The sequence below is a fragment of the Bombyx mori genome, chromosome 16, assembly GCF_030269925.1.
Source record: "Bombyx mori chromosome 16, ASM3026992v2".
Classification (NCBI taxonomy): Eukaryota; Metazoa; Arthropoda; class Insecta; order Lepidoptera; family Bombycidae; genus Bombyx; species Bombyx mori.
In genome coordinates, this window is record NC_085122.1 from 4,199,505 (window position 1) to 4,220,463 (window position 20,959).

At 35.6% G+C, this 20,959-nt stretch overlaps 4 protein-coding genes across 10 annotated transcripts in view; 2 read left to right on the forward strand and 2 right to left on the reverse strand.

The window, feature by feature from the left end:
• Window positions 1–7,195, forward strand: part of LOC101743550 (fructose-bisphosphate aldolase) — a 230,034-nt gene extending 222,839 nt beyond the window's left edge. For all 7 annotated transcript variants that reach the window (XM_062672963.1, XM_012692721.4, XM_012692720.4 and 4 more), the window contains exons 2-9: window positions 1,439–1,551; window positions 3,130–3,218; window positions 3,414–3,588; window positions 3,809–4,012; window positions 4,084–4,199; window positions 5,332–5,431; window positions 5,961–6,160; window positions 7,029–7,195. In XM_062672963.1, coding sequence (XP_062528947.1) covers window positions 1,439–1,551; window positions 3,130–3,218; window positions 3,414–3,588; window positions 3,809–4,012; window positions 4,084–4,199; window positions 5,332–5,431; window positions 5,961–6,160; window positions 7,029–7,124 — 1,093 coding nt within the window. In that variant the 3' untranslated portion in view covers window positions 7,125–7,195. The remainder of the gene's footprint in view (window positions 1–1,438; window positions 1,552–3,129; window positions 3,219–3,413; window positions 3,589–3,808; window positions 4,013–4,083; window positions 4,200–5,331; window positions 5,432–5,960; window positions 6,161–7,028) is intronic.
• Window positions 1–20,959, reverse strand: part of LOC778467 (fructose 1,6-bisphosphate aldolase) — a 96,391-nt gene that overhangs the window by 40,752 nt on the left and 34,680 nt on the right. The window lies entirely within an intron of this gene.
• LOC101741396 (phosphatidylinositol 4-kinase alpha) overlaps window positions 9,267–20,959 on the forward strand; it is a 58,568-nt gene continuing 46,875 nt past the window's right edge. Inside the window, exons 1-5 of the mRNA XM_038016295.2 lie at window positions 9,267–9,465; window positions 11,726–11,936; window positions 17,319–18,040; window positions 18,125–18,238; window positions 18,872–19,049. Coding sequence (XP_037872223.1) covers window positions 9,382–9,465; window positions 11,726–11,936; window positions 17,319–18,040; window positions 18,125–18,238; window positions 18,872–19,049 — 1,309 coding nt within the window. The 5' untranslated portion in view covers window positions 9,267–9,381. The remainder of the gene's footprint in view (window positions 9,466–11,725; window positions 11,937–17,318; window positions 18,041–18,124; window positions 18,239–18,871; window positions 19,050–20,959) is intronic.
• Window positions 12,499–15,548, reverse strand: LOC101743318 (uncharacterized). The gene is made up of 4 exons (XM_004928875.4): window positions 15,236–15,548; window positions 15,138–15,159; window positions 13,103–13,267; window positions 12,499–12,842 (listed from the first exon to the last, which is right to left on the reverse strand). The coding sequence occupies exons 1-3, from the start codon at window positions 15,335–15,337 to the stop codon at window positions 13,104–13,106; spliced, it is 288 nt and encodes a 95-aa protein (XP_004928932.3). The 5' UTR covers window positions 15,338–15,548; the 3' UTR covers window positions 12,499–12,842; window position 13,103.

Here is a 20,959-nt window from a genome sequence, read left to right on the forward strand (position 1 = left end):
AATAAAAGCTGTGTGATATACAACAAATAAAAGCTGTGTGATATACAACAAATAAAAGCTGTGTGATATACAACAAATAAAAGCTGTGTGATATACAACAAATAAAAGCTGTGTGATATACAACAAATAAAAGCTGTGTGATATACAACAAATAAAAGCTGTGTGATATACAACAAATAAAAGCTGTGTGATATACAACAAACAAAAGCTGTGTGATATACAACAAACAAAAGCTGTGTGATATACAACAAATAAAAGCTGTGTGATATACAACAAATAAAAGCTGTGTGATATACAACAAATAAAAGCTGTACAAATAAAATCTGTGTGATGTACAACAAATAAAAGCTGTACAAATAAAATCTGTGTGATGTACAACAAATAAAAGCTGTACAAATAAAATCTGTGTGATGTACAACAAATAAAAGCTGTACAAATAAAATCTGTGTGATGTACAACAAATAAAAGCTGTACAAATAAAATCTGTGTGATGTACAACAAATAAAAGGTGTGTGTGATGTACAACAAATAAAAGGTGTGTGTGATGTACAACAAATAAAAGGTGTGTGTGATGTACAACAAATAAAAGGTGTGTGTGATGTACAACAAATAAAAGGTGTGTGTGATGTACAACAAATAAAAGGTGTGTGTGATGTACAACAAATAAAAGGTGTGTGTGATGTACAACAAATAAAAGGTGTGTGTGATGTACAACAAATAAAAGGTGTGTGTGATCTATGATAAATAAAAGGTGTGTGTGATCTATGATAAATAAAAGGTGTGTCGTATGAATTAGATAATACAAGATATAATTACTGCTTAAACATGTCAATTTCAGGTGCCATACACCAGCGACAAACCAGGCGCCAATAGCAGCGCTGATCGCCGTGGGACACGGGATATACAGGATGGCCGAATGTTATCGAGCAACACTTCCGGCCTCACATAATAAATTATTTACGAACTTAGGAAATATATAGAACTTATTATTCTTGTAATATAATTAGTAATTTCATAATCAAGTAAATAGTTCATTCATATTTCTTTATACTTATATTTTATTGGCGCCTTCCGCTTGACAGCTTCCGGCGCAATAAGTCTTAATGTTATTTGTTACATAATTCGATATTATTAAATAATAATTGTACGTAAATAATCAGCAGAATAATTAAGATGAACAATGTTTAATATTACCTACTCAGTTTGTATTAAAATAGGTCAAGATGATTGTATAAATACCGACGGTTAGCATATCTCTGTTGCATTCGTATTCTACCCACCGTAACGTGTACTAAAGAGAATATATTATTTCGTGTGGAAGTAAATTGTCTCAATTGTCGCCGCCACCCTGAGGATCCGTTTATAAAATGTTTAAGTGATCATATTGTTGTCTTAATTTTATTTTCAGCAAAGAGTATATTTTTACGTTTATTTTCAGTATGACAACTTACTTCTCACGATTAGACGTTCAACTGCAAGAGGAGTTGAAAAAGACAGCCGAAGCTATATTAGCTTCAGGCAAAGGCATCCTTGCTGTTGATGAAACTAACGGTGAATAGAATTAATATTCAAATAATATCTTTCTCATTGCGATTAATTTGAATACATTGTTTAATATTTTCACTTTGTATTAATCAACCGAACATTAAAAGGTTTTTCCTATATCTATATATTTAATTAAAACTACTTGTTTTTATAATAACCGGCAAACTTCTTGAGCATTTGTTGACGTAGTGAGTAAGTTTGCGCATGGTACACTCACGTGCAAAAACATTACTTACTCTGCGTCATAATGCTATTAAATTATTAAAATCAACATATGTATTTATTTATATATTTATTAGAACATCAACAAAACATATAGGTTAATAATTGTAATAATTTAATCTTGGGGTAAAATAGATATTCCTTCTATTAAGTCAAAACTAGAGCTGTTGCCAGGTCTTGGTTCAGTTAAAGCGAAGCTGGTATTTGTAATTTTTTTTTCGTTATCATAATCTTGACCATCGTCATCATCACTGTTTTCATCACCCGAGTCGCTATCATCGTGATGAGTCGACATAGGGCTCATCGGCGTAGTTTACAACTCGGTCGATTCGGTCTTCTTTTTTGTCTATAATTAATTATTTTTTGAAGATATTCGATTCGTAGTAATCGAATGTTACTTTTTTCATTTACCAGCTTCCGATTATTTTCTGTTCTTTTTTTCCATCTAAAGCCTAGCTCTTTCATAATTCGTCGTAAGGTTCATTCCGAGCCATTAAAATTTATATCTTCTTTAAATTTTTCGAAGCCTTTCTACGGTACGAAGTTTCGCCGCTTGTTATGTAGTTATTATGATTACATCTTTTTATTACAGATTGAACGAAACTATCCATTCCGGTAACTTTCTTCTTCCCTGATCTTTTCTTACCCGGAGTCCGAAACACGGCGAGCAAGCCAGAGCCTTTAGCTTCGTTAATAATGCACCTAACAGTACTCACTGATGTTTTTGTTGCTTCCGAAGTCTGTTTTAATTTTTCCATATCATTCTTCCCCTGTTTTATAATGAAGCAATATACGTCGTACACAAATTTTCTACCCTTTCTTTTAAGTACTACACCAGTTTGTCACGGCATAGTGTACGTTTTATAAAAAATCAACAAACACTCAACAAATAGCAATGGCAACAAAGTCCACAAGCAATTATAACAAATAATTTAACGATTAATAACGATAGACTTTCCACTGTACGTAAGCGTACTTTTGGGAGCAAGCGGAATGAGGGCGCAGTGCGGGACGCAAGGTTCGACTGATCTACCAATAACGCGCTCGATACGATTTTCCCTGCCGTCGCGCCTCACCCTCACCACCAAAGTGATCTAAAATTCGGTTCTGCGCAGTCAAGGTCATTTGCTCAAGAAGTTTGCCGATTACTATACGTAAAATCTTGCTTTTGGAACACGAATTACCGTGACCCCGAAAAGAGTTCCGTTCCAACCTGTTGTTAAGTGCTGACAAAGTGGAGACATGAGTATCGAAGTTTCAATTAAACTGTTTTTAGGTTATGTTTCTCAAAGATCTGTCCTCATATTTGTAATCGTAGTATTATCAATCGTAGTATTATCAAATTCAATATTATCGTTACAGAGGGCATTGGAAAGCTACTGAAGAATGTCGGTTTGGAGAACACTGAAAATAATAGGCGAAGATACAGAGAGTTGCTGTTCACAACCCCCGTGCGTTAATTATCTAGTCCTAAAAAAATATTTAAATTCGGTAGTTTTCTTATAACGACGATAATTTTATTATTAAGTTGATCTTTGGTGGTACAGAAGTTTATGTGTTCTTTACCAATATAAGATACCTAGCCGATTAAACTTTGAAAACTATAAAATCTAATTATAAATTCAAGCAAATTTTCTTGTTTCCAGGATTTAGCTGAACATATTTCTGCTGTAATTCTTTACGATGAGACCGTTTATCAAAAAACTGATGACGGTACACCGTTTATAGAGCTCTTAAATAAGCTAAATATCATACCTGGAATTAAAGTAGATAAGGATGTCACGGCGTTGTTCCTTTCCGAAGATGAAATGACTACTCAAGGTTTATTATGAATAATACTAACTAACTGCCTTCTAATTATTTTTTGTATGTAATAATAGCTGCTTGCTTGCCGAGCCCAAAAATAGGGCTAATAATTTATAATCTATGTTCAGTCTTGTACCACTAATATTCGAAGTTTAGAAACCATTTTCGATGAAATAAATGAAGCCTGCGTTTGTCGTTGCCTTGCCATAATACCTATACTATAATTTACTTACAGGCTTAGATGATTTAGGTAAACGTTGCGCGGCGTACAAAAAGCAGGGATGCCGATTTGCAAAATGGCGTTGTCCGGTCAAAATAGGACTGAACACGCCCTCCGTTCGGGCTATCAACGATACAGCCACAATCCTGGCACGGTATGCGTCTATATGCCAAAGCGAAGGCTTGGTGCCGATTGTGGAACCCGACGTTCTGTTAGATGGTACGTTGAGCGCATGGCTTAAAATGTCCTAATGAATTGGCATCTTAAACTTATTTTTGAAAATCTTTAAGGTGACCACGATATAGAGAGAGCCCAAAAAGTGACTGAAGTAGTACTAGCGGCCGTCTACAAGGCATTGAATGACCACCATGTGTTTCTAGAGGGAACGCTGCTTAAGCCTAATATGGTAGATATACTTCTCTCTCTTCTTCATTGTTTCTTCACTGCTGAGGATCGCGACCACATGTGACTTAACTCCACAGTGTGTTATGGGTGGATATAGTTCTATGAATTTCAAATTGCCACATTTAACACTCGATAGTTCGGTAGGTGCTGACTCTTTATCTTTTCGTGACAGTCCACGCTAAAGTATAGTAAATCAGCAAAATATTGAATGTTTTGATTGTCGGTCTACAGTAAAATGCTGTGGCGGCAGCAATAATGAAATAGAAAATAGTATCACCCTAACGACTATTTCAAGTTAATCTTGCATATATACAAGTCTCGAACAACTATATACAGACACTCGGATTAAGCTAAAACAGCCGTTCGGTGGAAGATTTTCCCCTTTTACTGGTGGTAGGACCTCTTGTTACTGGCGGTAGGACCTCTTGTGAGTCCGCAAGGGTAGGTACCACCATCCCGCCTATTTCTGCCGTGAAGCAATAATGCGTTTCGGTTTGAAGGGGGGCAGCCGTTGTAACTATACTGAGACCTTAGAACTTAAATCTCAAGATGGGTGGCGCATTTACGTCGTAAATGTCTATGGGCTCTAGTAACCACTTAACACCAGGTGGGCTATGAGCTCGTCCCCTTACCAAAGCAATAAAAAAAAATTGTCGTTACATATAAACCGCTGATATTGCTAAGTAGTCAAATAGGTAAGACATTAAGAAAACCGTAATCCTTTCACTTTTGATACAAGAGACATGAAGACAAAATATTTTCTGTGTATTAAATACGTAGAAGTGTCTGTGTATTAAAAAGTGTCCGCTGAAAGGACAAATGGTTAAGGTAGCGCCATTGTAGCAAATGGAAAGTTTTTCAAAACAGCGCCAATTCGGCGAGTCTTCCGACAAAAGCTTGCTATTTATAGGTGGACACTTTTTCAACTTGTCTCCAACAATAAGTTGAAAAAGTAGGGTAGAAGGGTAGAAGAAAAGTAGGATATAAAGTTTTTTTTTTTAAAAGAAGTTGAGGTTACTCGTAGTTATTAAGAAGTAAGATTGTTAGGAATCGATCTTTTGATTATTATAAACGAACTATCACGATTGCTGATTAATCTACTGCATTTTAAAATGTATCAAACCATTTTAAAGGTAACGCCTGGACAGGGATGTACTAAGAAAAGTACGCCTAAAGAAATCGCTATTGCAACTAGAACAGCCCTATTGAGGGGAGTGCCAGCTGCCGTACCAGGTATTTACCATTGCGGGTCATTAACCGAAACTGCAGCTACACTATTGAGTCATCTATACTAATCTATACTTAAAATTATAAATAAGAAAGATTTGTTTGTTTGTTTGTTTGCATTGAATAGGCTCCGAAACTACTGAACCGATTTGAAAAATTCTTTCACAGTTTCGAAGCTACACTATTCCCGAGTGACATAGGCTATAATATTTTTTGGAAAAATTAGGGATCCTTACTAAAACTCCAATAATGTAATCGAAGGTGTAAAAAAATTTCCTAAAATATTCTTTACGTCGCATGCCCTGCAAAGACTATTGATGATAGAATAAAATAATGTACTACGACTTTGTAAAACACATTATTATTTACAAAAAGTGTTACGACAGTATATGTCTAACTATTATAGTTATGCCACAATAAGTGTTCTTTTATTTAAAAAAATAAAACAACGTCAAATATCGTTGAAATTTTTGTTAAAGACCCGAGCGGAGCCGGAGCGGGCAGCTAATTTTTAATATACACATTTTATTTCCAGGTATAGCTTTTCTTTCCGGTGGTCAAACAGAAGAGGAAGCGACTTTGAATTTAAATGAAATTAACAAGGTTCAAGGTAAAAAGCCATGGATCCTTACGTTTAGTTATGGCAGAGCTCTACAAGCATCTGTCTGGCAGACGTGGGCAGGTAAAGATGAAAATCTTGTGAAGGCGCAAAAGGAATTACTGAAACGGACCAAGGTGAGAAATAAACAATAATAATTAAATAAAATATATGCATTATTCATTCGTTTGAATGGTTGTTGGTTTTGTTTTTCTTTCACTCACACTCACAAGGCAGCAACTGTTCGATATTATTATTAAAGGTACAGTCTACAATTTTTATAAATAAATAAAATTTCATATGTTTGATTCTGCGTGGCAACCCTAGTAATTAATAAAAATTCGATTCTAAACAAGCTATAAACTGAAGCAGAAAAATACAGCTTAGTAAATAGCTAGAGAAGTAAACAAATTTTAATGATAACGAATCAACGTCGCGACATACATTGATGGCTGTGATTGGCCAACGATGACGTCATATCGCACGAACCAATCACAAAACAGGAAACGCAATAGTGGCACCAATCGTCAAAATTTAAAAATTATAACACGAAGAAAAGAGATGGACGCGCATTTCAATTCTATATTTGAGTCGTCTATTATCAAAGGTGGCAATCTGTGCATTTGGACAAAAAAATGTTATTGATATGTCAATACAGATTTATTTGAATAAAATCGTCTCCTTCAAAGAATACGGTTCAAAACCTGCATTAAATAAAGGTTAATACTTAACCTGTTATTTATCTAAGATGTCGTTCAGAAGAGTTTTGTGACTGCCAATGGAATACAAAGTCAATAATTCGTTTTTCTGATTTACCAATAATTGTTCAAAAGTCACATTGCCGGCTTTGATAATAGTCAACTCATTTGTAAATTAATTAAAAAAATAATATAATGAGTATTTGAAGAAGTAAACGCATTTATTTATTTTCTTGGCCACCTCAAGATACCTATAAGAAATAGACGCATCACAAAACTTTTTTTTTAAGAACATGATATTTTTCAGGCTAACGGTCTCGCGTCGCTCGGAAACTACGAAGCTGGTACCGCTATTTCTGCAGCTGGTGACGAAACAAATTACAGTGCCAATTATAAGTATTAATAAATTCGATTTAAATTTGTATCCAATCTAGCTGCCACTCTAACATTATTAAATTAGTACATACCTAAAAATTTTCATTGATTTTTCTAATTTCCTTCCTACCCTTAATCGTTATATTTTATTAAATAAATTAATTTATTTAAATACAAACAATGACCTTCACTACTGCTAACGACGAAAGGAGATAGTTCATCATCATCATCAGCCTGCATCTCTCCACTGTTGGCTGTAGACCTCTCCCATAGTCCGCCACAATGAACGATCCTCCGCCTTCCGCATTCAATCTTTCCCTGCATATCGCCGCAAATCATTGCGCTTACCGGTACGTGGTCTAAGGAGACAGTAAAAGGTTTTAATACTGTCAAACTTATGAAAACTCTTGAAATTCGAAAACATATGTAGGTTCCACATTAGAGATTACCTATCGCTTACCAGAGAAGAGCTTTCAGGAAATGTTTTCTAAAAGACCAATTAGGTATCGTTACTTTTTTCTCGACGTAGAAATCATGTTAGGCTACGCGTAATTTTGCGACAAAGAAAAAAAAAAGCAAAAACAACAAAAACGTACGTTAGTCCGTGTCCAGTCAACCAGTGTACATAGTGCTCCCAGCGTTAAATAAAAATGTCTTTATACTTAAATTATACTTGGTACCTACTAAAAAAGAAAACCATCTAATGGTAAATTGACTGGAAATCATTCCTTCAGAATATAGACCTCGTTCGAGGGGTTAAATTGGTAACAAAATGTATTTTCGTATATTTAGAGATGCTATTGTAAATAGATCCTTACACAAAATTTTAATGCTTAGGAAGAAAGCTTGGCTATTAATCTTACATGGAATGTTTTTTGTGTTATCTTTGCAATTTATTGTGTCAGTGTCACTTGGTCCAGTCGAAGACACGTTTGACATTAGGGGCGAGCCATAAACGCGATTATTCATCGATATGTGCAATTTTTGAATTCAAAACGTTTTAACTCCGTTTTGATTAAGAAATATCGATAAACTGGAAATGACACTTTGACTTCGCCTTAGATCTAGTATAGCACTTCCTCATTCTCTAATCTCACGGGAAGTGGCAATTTACGAGTATTACACCAACGTTGTGCGGTCATTAAGCAGCATTTACTGGTGGATGTATTATAAGCCCGGGTAGATAAGACCATCCTACCTATTCCTGCTACGAAACACCGCATGCAAACATGTATTCCAGTTTGAAGCGTGAGACAACCGTTAAAGAATAGAAACGTTTATCTCGAGGCTCAGGTAGAATATTTCCACGTTTTGATATTTTGAGCTCCAGTAGCTGCATTACATTAGATTAGTAGACAAACATATACATCTAGAAGTTGAGCCTATGAGAAAAAGAGAATGCTCCTGAATGTTCCAATTCTATTGTGCGTAAACTGCACACATATATTTTATATTTTTTGCCATTCCATTCAAATCGGATCAAGATTTCAAAGCCCACTAGATTCAGTTTGATAAAATAAACCAATTTATATTAATAAAAAGCACAAAAGAACTGACATTTAAAATTTGATCCTATGAAAACTATTGTGATTCAGTCTGGGCATATACTCAAATCCTTTAATGTTTTCGTTTCATTATTGATGCTGGGATTTCTGAATGGCATAATGATTTTTATGTCCAAACTGAGATTTCGTATTGCACATGTTACACGTAATTAAATTCGGTTCAAGTAATGATTACCATAATTATTCACTAATTTTAATAAGCACATATTTCAAGGTAAGCTTTTTCACTTCAGGTTTGAAATGTTCAGACACGAAAATTACTAGAACTTAAGAATGTAATAGGTTTTATATAACACCTCCTGGAAAACGAGGCAAATTAGTTAAAGTATCTTTTTAAATTTTAAGACCCAGCGATTTAGCCAGTAGCAACATCGGTTATGTTCTCAGTGATAGTATTTTTCAGCAAGATGTACTATCAAAAATTATAGTTTCGTGGTATGAAAAGATCCTGTTAATGTGTATTTAAGATATTTACCTTTTTTGACATATAATAGACAAAAATAATGTAATATTTATTCTATAATATCTATGTCTATTCTACTTTTATTAACTTGCAATAAAATTTAAAATCTGTTTTTCTCAATCGATAGCATCATTAACACTTCGATAAGTTATGTCAAGCTCCGTGCCCAACACTAGTTGATCGGCTGATCCGTGTTCGATGGACGTATTTCTAAATATTTAGAAAATGATTATTAATTAAATTAAATAACCATAATCATGGACGAACACGAGTTTTTCACTCAAACTGTGCAACATTTAGCTCGCTGTTTGTCAAGTATAAATCCAACACCATGGGAAAAAGTGAGTATATAGTGATTTTAACGTTCACCATATTTTGTAATCTTGTTAGAGCACGAATTGAAAGATCATCACTAATCTCAACTACATTTCAAGGACTTCTAGTCTTTAACCATTAAAACTATATAGTAAATTCTTGAATGGAGGAACAGTTAAACTAAAAATCAATGATCTCATTATGACATAAGTATTGTTTTTATCCTCAGCTTACAGTACACACACAAATGAATCACAGGTGTTTACGTTTTGTTTTAACTGTTCTTAATATTCTCCTATAGTCCCTAAATGTTTCGTTTCGAAGACCTTGAACAACTTTCAACTTATTTAATTTCAAAATGTGTCTAGGTAAAAAAAAAAGGTTTTAAATTATGTTAATTCAAATAAAATTTGTTTGATTTTATGTATCTTAACACGTTTTTAGCCTGTATAAAGTAGAATATTACACATAAAAATAAATAATGTGATTATTATATTTTACAAAACTTTTAACATACATGATTGTAATTTTGGCTAATTTAGCCATTGTAAAATTGAAAAGTCATAGATGACAAAGCTGTAATAAAATATACTACATAGTAAATAAAATAATAAACATACTAGTTAACATAAATTAAATAATAATTGTAAAAAATAGTAAAATACGTAATTTAAAAACATCTGCTGTTGAATATCTTAGCGAAACCTTAAGCAAAATATATTTATGCTTCTCGATTAGAATGTGAGTTGTATTGAAGTGAATTACTATCTATTGCTTAATTTATACCTTGAATATATATAGTATTTATAATTTTCGGCATAACAGATGCCATCCTGTACATTAAAAATTAATAAGATGTTTAGTTTTACTAGACAACAAACCACTGGTTTGTATCTTTTTGTGTGTCAGCTCTTGTTTTTTTTATTTTTTATTAGATGGACGATCTCACTGCCCACCTGGTGTGAAGTGGTTATCGGAGCTCATAGATATCTATAACATAAATAGCACCACCCACATTGCGATATGAGTTCTAAGGTCTCAGTACAGTACAACAGCTGCCCCACTCTTCAAATCGAAATGCATTCTGCTTCACGGCAGGAATAGGCAGAATGTTGATACCTACCCATGTGGACTCACAAGACGTTCTACCACCAGTAATAAGGCAAATTATAATTTTGCGGGTTTAATTTTTATTACATAATTTTATTGCTTAAACATTTGTTATGTATGTATTTCGTTAGTAAAATCGGTACTTCCCTGCGGGTTCTGAATACCGTTGCATCGCTCGACACGAATGCACCGGGCGTCTTATCCTCTATTCCACAACAAGTTTTAATTTGAGTGACATAAAAATATACTGAACTAGCTTAGATTGACCTTATTGTGGATACAAGTTAAGCTGTTAATATTTTAAAAATCCATAAATAATATATTTTTCTACAATGCCCCAAGCTACAGATATAACAATAGCAGTAATGTTTTTTCAAATTTAAATATAATTAAATAGAAGTCCTGTTTCAATTAAATAAAAATACAGAATTTAACACTATAAAACTGCAAAACCTTTACTAAGTTATAAATATGTTCTTATCAGCAGTAAAACTTGGAGCTATTAAAACAAATTGATATCTGAATTTTTGTGATATTATGTAACCACATATTTTATGGGAATCAAAATGTATTTTGTATAAATCATACATTTCAGTAACAAAGCATTGGCATTCAGAATAATAAATAATGGGTAATTCTAAGCTAAAAATATAAAAAGTAGGAAATATAAAATATAGTTGACTTGGAAGACATTCACCTAGATTTACTACCTCATGAACCTAAGTTTCAAAGTTAATCCTAGTTTAAATCCTAATACTGTTAGCGTGACTCATCAACTTGCTTGGCTTGGTAGAAGAAGCTGTTAATCCCTCATTCCCTCTGTTAAGTAGTGATGCATTCTAGCTCGAAAGGAAGGTAGCTATGAAAATTTGATCTCATGTAAGCTATTAACAAACAAACAACAAACAACAAATAAAAAAAATGACTCTTGCTCATGACTTAGTTTGACATAATAAAATACATAGTACCATTATTTACATTTAACATCACTTGTATCTTGTAATGGAGACAAGTGTTAATAGCAATATTGTTTTCTCGAGGATAGAAAACTGTCATAATTAAGTCAAACATATAATACCTATATTAGTTGTAATAACACCTGATATAATTGTAGTTCCTAATAGACAAAGACTGAAAATTGAAGGATTTACATAATTTAAAAATTTATATTCACAGGTAAATACTCTGTTTATGCTGTGCCCACAAGCCAGTTCATCCCTGGTTGTAACATCAAAGAGCCAAGAAGCATCCATAGCATTAGGATTGTACTTCCTACAGAGTGGCCTGCAGCACCAGGACAAACTCCTACCATACTTCTTGAAGGTTCTGAAAAGTCTAACAAATGCACAATTTGAGGAGCCACTGTACAGGACCAAAAATAAAGACCGTAAGTTTATTTTCAGATGGTATTGATTGAACGGTTTTTTATCATATTATAATAAGTATTATCTAACTTTTCCTAATCTAAAAATATAATAATAAACCCCAATACAGATATTCTCACTGAATATAATATTAGAAATCAATAGAATTAATTAAAATCGTGAATACTCATAAGGATTACCAACTAAAAAATAGCTTTGCATGTTTGTTCAGATTTAGGACATTTCGCTGCATATGGAATTATACAAAGGTTGATCAGGCTATTGATTGTTGAAACGAATATTACGCCTTGGTGCATTAGTGTATTTTTTTTTTATGGCCCTTGTATTCATACGAGCGTACGGCCCACCTGATGGTGAGTGGTTACCGTCGCCCATGGACTTCAGCAATGCCAGGGGCAGAGCCAAGCCGCTGCCTATCCCCTCACAGGGCACAATATCTCACCGTGCTGTGTAGTCTAGCTCTAATGGATAATTATTTTTCAATTTTTCATGATATATTAGAATATATAAGCCTATATAGGGCTATATAAGAACTATTTTTTAAAACAAATTAAAACAAAATTATAATATGAAACATTTAAAATACTTTTATTAATTCATGGACCACATATGACAGACTTATATTTAATAGTTATCTGGTTGCACTGTGTATTGTAGATATTAAACAACAAAGTATGTAGCATCTTATCTGTAGTTATTCTTTAACATTCGTTACACACCAAGCATGTTGTGACAGTCTAGAAATTATTAATATAAGAAGTTTTTTAATACACTTAAAAATTTGTATAACAATAACATCTGGTTGGAATCAATAGTTTTTGGACATCATACATAATAAGAAATAATTCATGTACTCTTCGATTCTTCTTGTCATTGTTTGAAAACAGGATTCTATATTAGAGAAATATCTGAAAAATTAAAATACCTAAACTATTACTAAATACATACTTTCCTTCTTAACTAAAATTTAGAACAACTTATTACTAAATATCCAAAAATATGTATCATACTTTACTGAGAAAACATTCGCCCTGAGTTAAGGGCGTAAAGGAGTTAAGGGCGCCGTTAAGGGCCTCGTCATTGATCTCGAATAAGGAAAAAGATCCTACTCTGCCATTATGAAATGTAAGAATTCAGTGGGAAAAAAATTATAAGACAGATTACCCACATTACTTTCCGAATCCATTGCTACTACCGGCTTCGCCGCCGCCTCCGGCTCCGGCATTAGCGCCGAATTGGAAACCAGCGCCACCTCCGGCTCCGGCGCCGGCATCAGAACCGGCACCGCCACCGGCATTGGCACCAAAGCCGATACCGGCATTAGTTCCTCCTTCTATTAAGATTAGAAATTTTGCAAAAAGTACATAAAATATTAACACTGCACAGTCGAAAGTTCCGTATTAGCTTTTTTTTATTTTTTTTATTGCTTAGATGGGTGGACGAGCTCACAGCCCACCTAGTGTTAATTGGTTACTGGAGCCCACAGACATCTAAAACGTAAATGCGCCACCCACCTTGAGGTATAAGTTCTAAGGTCTCAGTATAGTTAAAACGGCTGCCCCAGCCTTCAAACCGAAACGCATTACTGCTTCACGGCAGAAATAGGCGGGGTGGTGGTACCTACCCGTGCGGATTCACAAGAGTTCCTACCACCAATATGGCTTCTCGTATAACACCTAATAATCATTTGGGAAGTAAAAAGGTGGCACGTGGCGTGATGGTAATTACATGCCCGATCCTGTGGACCGAATGGTAAACAGTCGACGTCGGTCTAAACACGTCATTACGAATTCTCCCGATCCATTAACGGTGCTTTTGGGTACCTCAAGCACCAGTCACCGTCCTCGCCGAACCCGTCGCTTGCGACGAAGGGCTCGACGAGCGAATTAACCCATAGAAACAGCCCACTGAGTTTCTCGTCGGATCTTCTCAGTGAGTCGCGTTTCCGATCCGGTGGTAGATTCTGCGAAGCACTGCTCTTGCTAGCCCCGAGAGCTCACCTATACGTCAAGGAGAAGCTGAAATAGCCTCTCAAATAAATATTTACGGTCATAAGCCCAATGAGCTACTGAAGCTTTATAAGCTAAGCTAAGAAGACTATCACAGTGCTATTCTTTAATAGGTAATGTTTATATGACGTTATAATATTTTCTTCGGTTTTCATACGAATTTCATTCATTTCATAGTTTAGCGTTTACTATTTTTTGAAGTTACGCAGAATACTTTACAGCTATTACACGCTACTACTATTACTAGCTATTACTAGCCACTACACGCAATTTAAATATTGTGCATTTGAGTTTATTTATTAGATATTTGAATATAATAATATTAATGTTGATGAATAACACACAATACCTTAGTAGTTCATGAAAATTTTAAAGTATTCGAATCGTTACACAGAATCAAATTAAAATGTATAATAAGCGCAAGATTAAACCGTGAAAGTGGTTTTAACTATATCTCATCACAAAGCGAATTAGACCATTATTTAAGTTAACAAAAAGACAATAGTTAAAATTAAACAGTTTCAAATACAATCGGCAACGTTCTGAGGAACCGGATTAACATGAAGTTGAAAACCTGAAAACTTAAATTAAATTTAATAAAAAAAAGAGTCGTAGTAAAACTAAAAGTATCATTTAAAACAGAGAACTAACGAGTCCATTCTAAGGGAGTTAAACATCCGAAAAAGGCTCTCTTCCATCTGCCGGGAACGAGTTATGAGCTTCTTCGGACACATCATGCGGTCTCCCAGACATGAATTAGAGAAGCTCATAATTGCGGGTCGCATAGAGGGCAAGCGCGCCGTGGGCAGAACACCAGCCAGATGGTTAGATCTAGTAAGAGAAGCACTTGGTGGTAGTCTGTACCACGCGGTCCACGCCACCCATGATCGAACAGAGTGGAAGAACGTCACATGTGGTCGCGATCCTCAGCAGTGAGGGAACGATATAGAAGAATTAAAAGAGAAGCTCGCAGATTTCTCGGGGCTAGGTTGCGGTTTGGCTCTGATGACGTCATTTCTGACGCACAACCACAATCGTTGGGTCATACGATCGTACGATTTTTAAAGTAATTAAACTCTCGCCAAAAATTACAGAGTAAATTCAATGAATTGGCGTGATTTTTTAAAAAGACAGCTCGTTTTATATTCAAAACAAAATATTATAAAAAAATGTATTTGTAAAGTTGAAACTTACCGGCGCCGCCCTGTTGTAAGCTCTGAAATAAAAATATAGTTTAGATAAAAAAAAAAGATTAAAAGGAATCAGATTAAAATTCGACAATAAAGACTTACACTCCCGACCATCATAACTACAAAAAAGATTATAGCAGTACTTTTGTACATCGTGAACCGAATAAATAGCGAGACTGGTGCTATAGTGAACAGAATTTGCATGTTTTATATATTAAACGAGATTTATATCATGTAAATTATGATGATAATATAATTGTTTGATTGAAACATGAACGGAAGCTGTTTTTTTTTAAAAACAACAATTTTCAAATAGTTAACAGGTATAGAGCATGATCTAGGGCTGTGCCTCAATACGGATTTATTTTAAATAATACAAATATAGAATTTTTCAGGAAGATGTTATTATAAATTTATTTACTGGTGGTAGGACCTCTTGTGAGTCCGCACGGGTAGGTACCACCGCCCCGCCTATTTCTGCCGTGAAGCAGTAATGCGTTTCGGTTTGAAGGGTGGGGCAGCCGTTGTAACTATACTGAGACCTTAGAACTTATATCTCTAGGTATGTGGCGCGTTTACGTTGTAGATATCTATGGGTTCCAGTAATCACTTAACACCGGGTGGGCTGTGAGCTCGTCCACAAATCAAGTCAATAAAAAAAGTAATAATAATAATAATCGATTTTTATATAAATCTGTACACGGCATATCGTAATTTCATATTTACAATGTCGTCCATTCGGTTCTAATTTTAATATAAGCTTTGTTCGCTAAGGTTTTCAATCTAAAAAAAGGCATGTGAAAATTAAATATTTTTAATCTCTAAGTAAATAGTGCTAATAGTGACCTTAGAACTTATATCTCAAGATGGGTGGCGCATTTACGTTCTAGATGTCTATGGGCTCCAGTAACCACTTAACACCAGGTGGGCTGTGAGCTCGTCCACCAATCTAAGCAATAAAAAAAAAAAAAAAAAATTAAATAATAACCAGGTTAACAGTGACGAAAGCACAAAAACTTACACCGAATGAGCTAAGGCCCGTAAATTCTTACGATATAATGTCTCGTATTGTCGAAATTATAATTAAAAAATATGAACAATGGTTCGAATATAACACATTAATTAAAACGCTATACAATGCTGCTTATATTTATTCTTCTTACGCTATATGAGACCTTAGAACTTATATCTCAAGGTGGGTGGCGCATTTACGTTGTGGATGTCTATGGGCTCCAGTAACCACTTAACACCAGGTGGACTGTGAGCTCATCCACCCATCTGAGCAATAAAAAAACTTCAGAGGTGTCAAGGGACACCCGGATGGAACGAAATTCCTTTCGATTAATTAGTGAAGGAATTGTAAATTTTTTTTTTAAGTTATAATAATTAATTACGGCATTATGAAGAAGAAAAAAACAATACTATGAACTAAATTACTATTGTTGAAACGCTATCTCGAGAAACTGTACTCATTACGCGGACCAATCGGATACGAGCAATGTCACGCGATAAGCGCCTACACGTTGATTGGTCAGAATGACGGATCTAAAAAGTGTCGTGACAACTTTTCGTAAGAATTTTTTCCGTCTAGCCCCTTTTCACAACGCGCGATAAGGAACTTCGTTCCAAAAAAAATTGCGAAGTACGTGTAAAACGATTTTTTCCCAGCTATTAAATAAAACAAAAAAATGATATGATCACACTTACAATAGGTCGTTAGAATTTACATGTTTATTAATAACAGTAATTTAGTGTGATTTTAAATGGCGTTGTTACGAAAGTGACCTATTGTGTGCAAACTCATCTCATAAACGTGAATCAACTTAATGGTCGAACACAGACAATAATAGATAGATTACATTTTCTGTCTTATCATTGTGGGATCAACAGAAAAGAAAACAAAAGTATTTTCATGCTATACTGGTGGTAGGACCTCCTGTGAGTCCGCGCGGGTAGGTACCACCGCCCCGCCTATTTCTGCCGTGAAGCACTAATGCGTTTCGGTCTGAAGGGTAGAGCAGCCGTTGTAACTATACTGAGATCTTAGAACTTATATCTCAAGGTGGGTGACGCATTTACGTTGTAGATGTATATGGGCTCCAGTAACCACTTAACACCAGGTGGGCTGTGAGCTCGTTCGCCCATCTAAGCAATAAAAAAATAAATAAATAAAAAACTTTTCCAGGTATACCGATGTCCGAAAAATTCAGCTTCTGTCTAAATACTCTGTTATCCGACGTGGCATCGAAACAGTCGTCTCTACGCGAAGAAATCCTAACAGCGCAAATTGATCTTATGTCGAATCTTACAAAGACCATAATCGATTGCTACGAAAGTCGCGACTTCGATACAGTATCAAAACTTCAGCTGTGCAAGAGCACGGTTCCCGTTCTCATCGGTCTGGCTAGATCCATGGGCAGGTATTCGACGGTCGATCCTCCGTTGCTTTGCCGATTGTTCCCGCAGCCCCCCAGTCCTGTGAAAACAAAGGAACCGGAGCCTAATTTCGAATACGCTACCTTAGATAAGAAGAGAAAATTCAATCAATTCCGCCCCATTATACCTAGGTCTCTGTCTGGGAATTTGCACCTCAATAGCGACAGTATAGTGGAGAATGGCAGCGACACAATGGACAGTGGAGTCGGAACGCTAAAACGCGGCTCCCTTCACAGCTATAACTCGGTCCCCTACGACCCGACCACATATTTCTTCCACAAGTTCGGGTCTAGTTTTAACCAGTTTCCTTACATGAGATTTTCGGAGTCTCCCGAAAAAAGGAACAGTGTCCAATTTTATGTGACGTATCTGCAGTCTATATTGTCGCTGGCAAAAAAGCTGCTCACCAAAGACCTCTTGTCGTTCATCGACGAAGAGGCTGAAGATGTACACGCGTCGGGACAGATAAATGTAAGTGAATTAATGGACAATCTCCGCTTGAAAATATAACGTACATTGAGGAAGAAAGAAATATTTAAATGAAATTCCTTTCAGGTGTTCCCTTATAAGTCATTCTCGGAAACATTGAATTTGGTAATGGTAACATTATTGAGGGAGTTATTGCAACACCAGAAGGACCTTCCAGGCCCGTTTACCAAAGACGTACAGGTAGTTTTTTTTTTAAACTGAAGTATGTAAAAAAAACCTCAATACTTTTTTAGAGTTTTGGTAAATTAAAGTTTCGTAAAATTTGTGAGAGTTAAGTACATTATGCATTGTGACCAACAAGAGTCAGTTGGCGATCACAGTACTTTGGTATAAAACATATAGAGCACTGCTGCCCATTTTCCCATAGATGCCTTATCGCTTTTTTCCATAACCAGTGTGTTTTTCATGTCTCAAAGTTTATTTTTATTGGCCGAGCAGGCAGGTGAGCATACGGCACACCTGATGGTAAGTGCTTACCGTCGCTCATGGACGTTAGCAATGCCAGGGGCAGAGCCAAGCCGCTTGCCTACCGCTTAATACTCTCGAAACACCATGGAGGGGACTTCATTCCAAAGCCGAATGGTACGTGGCAAAAATGACCTCTGGAAACGCACCGTGGATGAACGCAGTGGCTCCAGCTAGTATGGATGAACTCTATCGTTCAACCTGATAGAATTAAAAAACGCTAGCCATTTCAAGAGCAGTGCTTCGCAGAATCTACCACCGGATCAGAATCGCGACCCACTGAGAAGACGCGGGCGATCATTTCATACCAACTTGTCGTCTTGAAAAAAACCTGTTATCCCATTACAGGAATTCGTAAAATGTCTGTTCCTAAGCGGCCAGACTGAGTTGCAAAGTCGACACCACGACGCTTCCGAGAGAGAAGACAGGGAGAGTAACTACGCCACAGTAAACAAGTTCAAAGTCAACGTGATGGCGAATTCAGCTTGCGTAGATCTTCTGGTTTGGGCCATCGGAGATGAGACAGGTATGTTATGTATGCTATTTGCCAGTTCTCTCTATTTTGCACCAGATATTCCATGGGGAGTGCTCTGAGCAATTGTTCACTGGTTGATTATTACCATCGCACCAGAGCCGGGATTATCCGGACCACTGGTCGACTAGTGGAGTGACTGCTGGTAGGGCGTCTTGTGAGACCGCCCGGGTAGATACCTCTGATCTGCCTATTTCTGCCGCGAAGCAGTAATGCGTTCCATTTTGAAAGGTAGTCGGAAGTAGTCTCAAGGTGGGTGGCGGATTTTACGTCTATGAGCCCCGGTAACCTCTTAACACCAAGTGGGTCGCAAGTTCTTTCACCTGTCTAAGCTATAAAATATACAAGCATTGCGTTCATCCACAAGACCTTTCCTTTGGAATGATGAATCCCTCCTTGATGTTTCCTGAGCGCTATGACATGTTCCACTGCAAAAAAAAGTCTGTTTTACTGAGAGTACTCAGCGGTAGTCAGCGGCTTGGCTGTCTATATATGTATATAATAATATGTCTTCATACATATATCATGGGACGGTTATCATCGTGGCTATCATCAGTGATCCATAGATCATTAAGACACTAATTTCCTGTAGTGTACGACTCAAATACTCAAGCTTGAGTATTGATGGGTTTTTAAAATTGTGTTTTATGTACATCAGGGCAAGGGTCAGTTTTAATTCCTAGTCAGAATCTCTTTGAAAGTTATTTGATTATCAGTGTCTTGTACCTACTCGGTAGCGTCTCGTATGTGTTTCCAGGGTGGACAACACAGGAGAAAATTCTTATCTAATTATTAAATATATATTTTTTTTTAGAGAATTTATGACCTGGTAACTAAGACCTTTAAGTCATGTCTTATTTTAATTTATATTCTTATTTTTATTAAAAATGATAATATTGAGCGAAATGAAATGAAATGAAGATGATTAATTTGAGACATTAATCAACTAACTGGATGAAATGAAATGAAATGAGATGAGATGATATGGGATTAAATATAATCTCAGTAAAATGGTCGTAATTTACTGAGATTTTTTTCAGTGGCTTTTTTGGAGGATCTCGAGAGGCTACGTCCAGCGGCTTTGTTTCATTTTCCCACATTTGTGCACTTTCACAGATATTAAACACTTAATAAACCACCGTTATTACAGATTTAAACCTGAAGAAACACTAAATAGACAAAATAAAACAAATCACACCACTTCACTCCTCGCGTTCCCGCCATAAAGTCTTCTAATATATAATATTCGTATTGTCTATAGCCTATTAAAATTGTCATTATCTTTTCGTTCATTCAAATTCTTCTTCTTCTCAGTCGTGTCACTCTTGACAGAGTGGTCGTGATCGTCATGTAGTGTTGGAAGGGGTAGACTTGATGCGTCTCACGATGTCGCGCCATCTCTCCCTGCTCGAGGCCATTCTACTGCACTCATTCAAATTAAATTATTTCTATAAACTAATGTGCATTTCGTATAATTTTCGATTTCAGTTGATGCAGAATTTAACGTGCCAGCACTTATAAATGCCCTAACAATCTTAATAGGTACACTCGTTTGTGTGTGAGTGAATTGCTTTAACAAAAGATTTTAAGTGATAACAACGATAAAAATATATTTTACTGCCACAAATCGATTTCGTGTCAAAACGATTTTCAAAATTAGTGTTGCCAACACACAAAAAAATTTGTTGCCAACATAAAAAAGTGATGCTTTCGATCATTGATTGGCATGATGATGTTATTAAAATATTTGTGTCCCATGACTGACTAACAGTAAAACAGCAGATGTATATGCTCTGTATGATTTCAATGATTAATAAATTTAATCTAAAACAAAATTTAGAATATAAATTGTATATGTGTGTGTAGAAATTTAAAGAAAATACGTTACATATTTTTTTTTCAAT

Excerpts from the sequence above, each read along its gene's own strand:
- LOC101743318 (XM_004928875.4), bottom strand. The coding sequence starts at position 15,337 with ATGCAAATTCTGTTCACTATAGCACCAGTCTCGCTATTTATTCGGTTC. Across the intron at positions 15,160-15,235 it reads TAGTTATGATGGTCGGGAGT|AGCTTACAACAGGGCGGCGC; the intron begins GTAAGTCTTTAT and ends TTTTTATTTCAG. Across the intron at positions 13,268-15,137 it reads CTTACAACAGGGCGGCGCCG|AAGGAGGAACTAATGCCGGT; the intron begins GTAAGTTTCAAC and ends TAATCTTAATAG.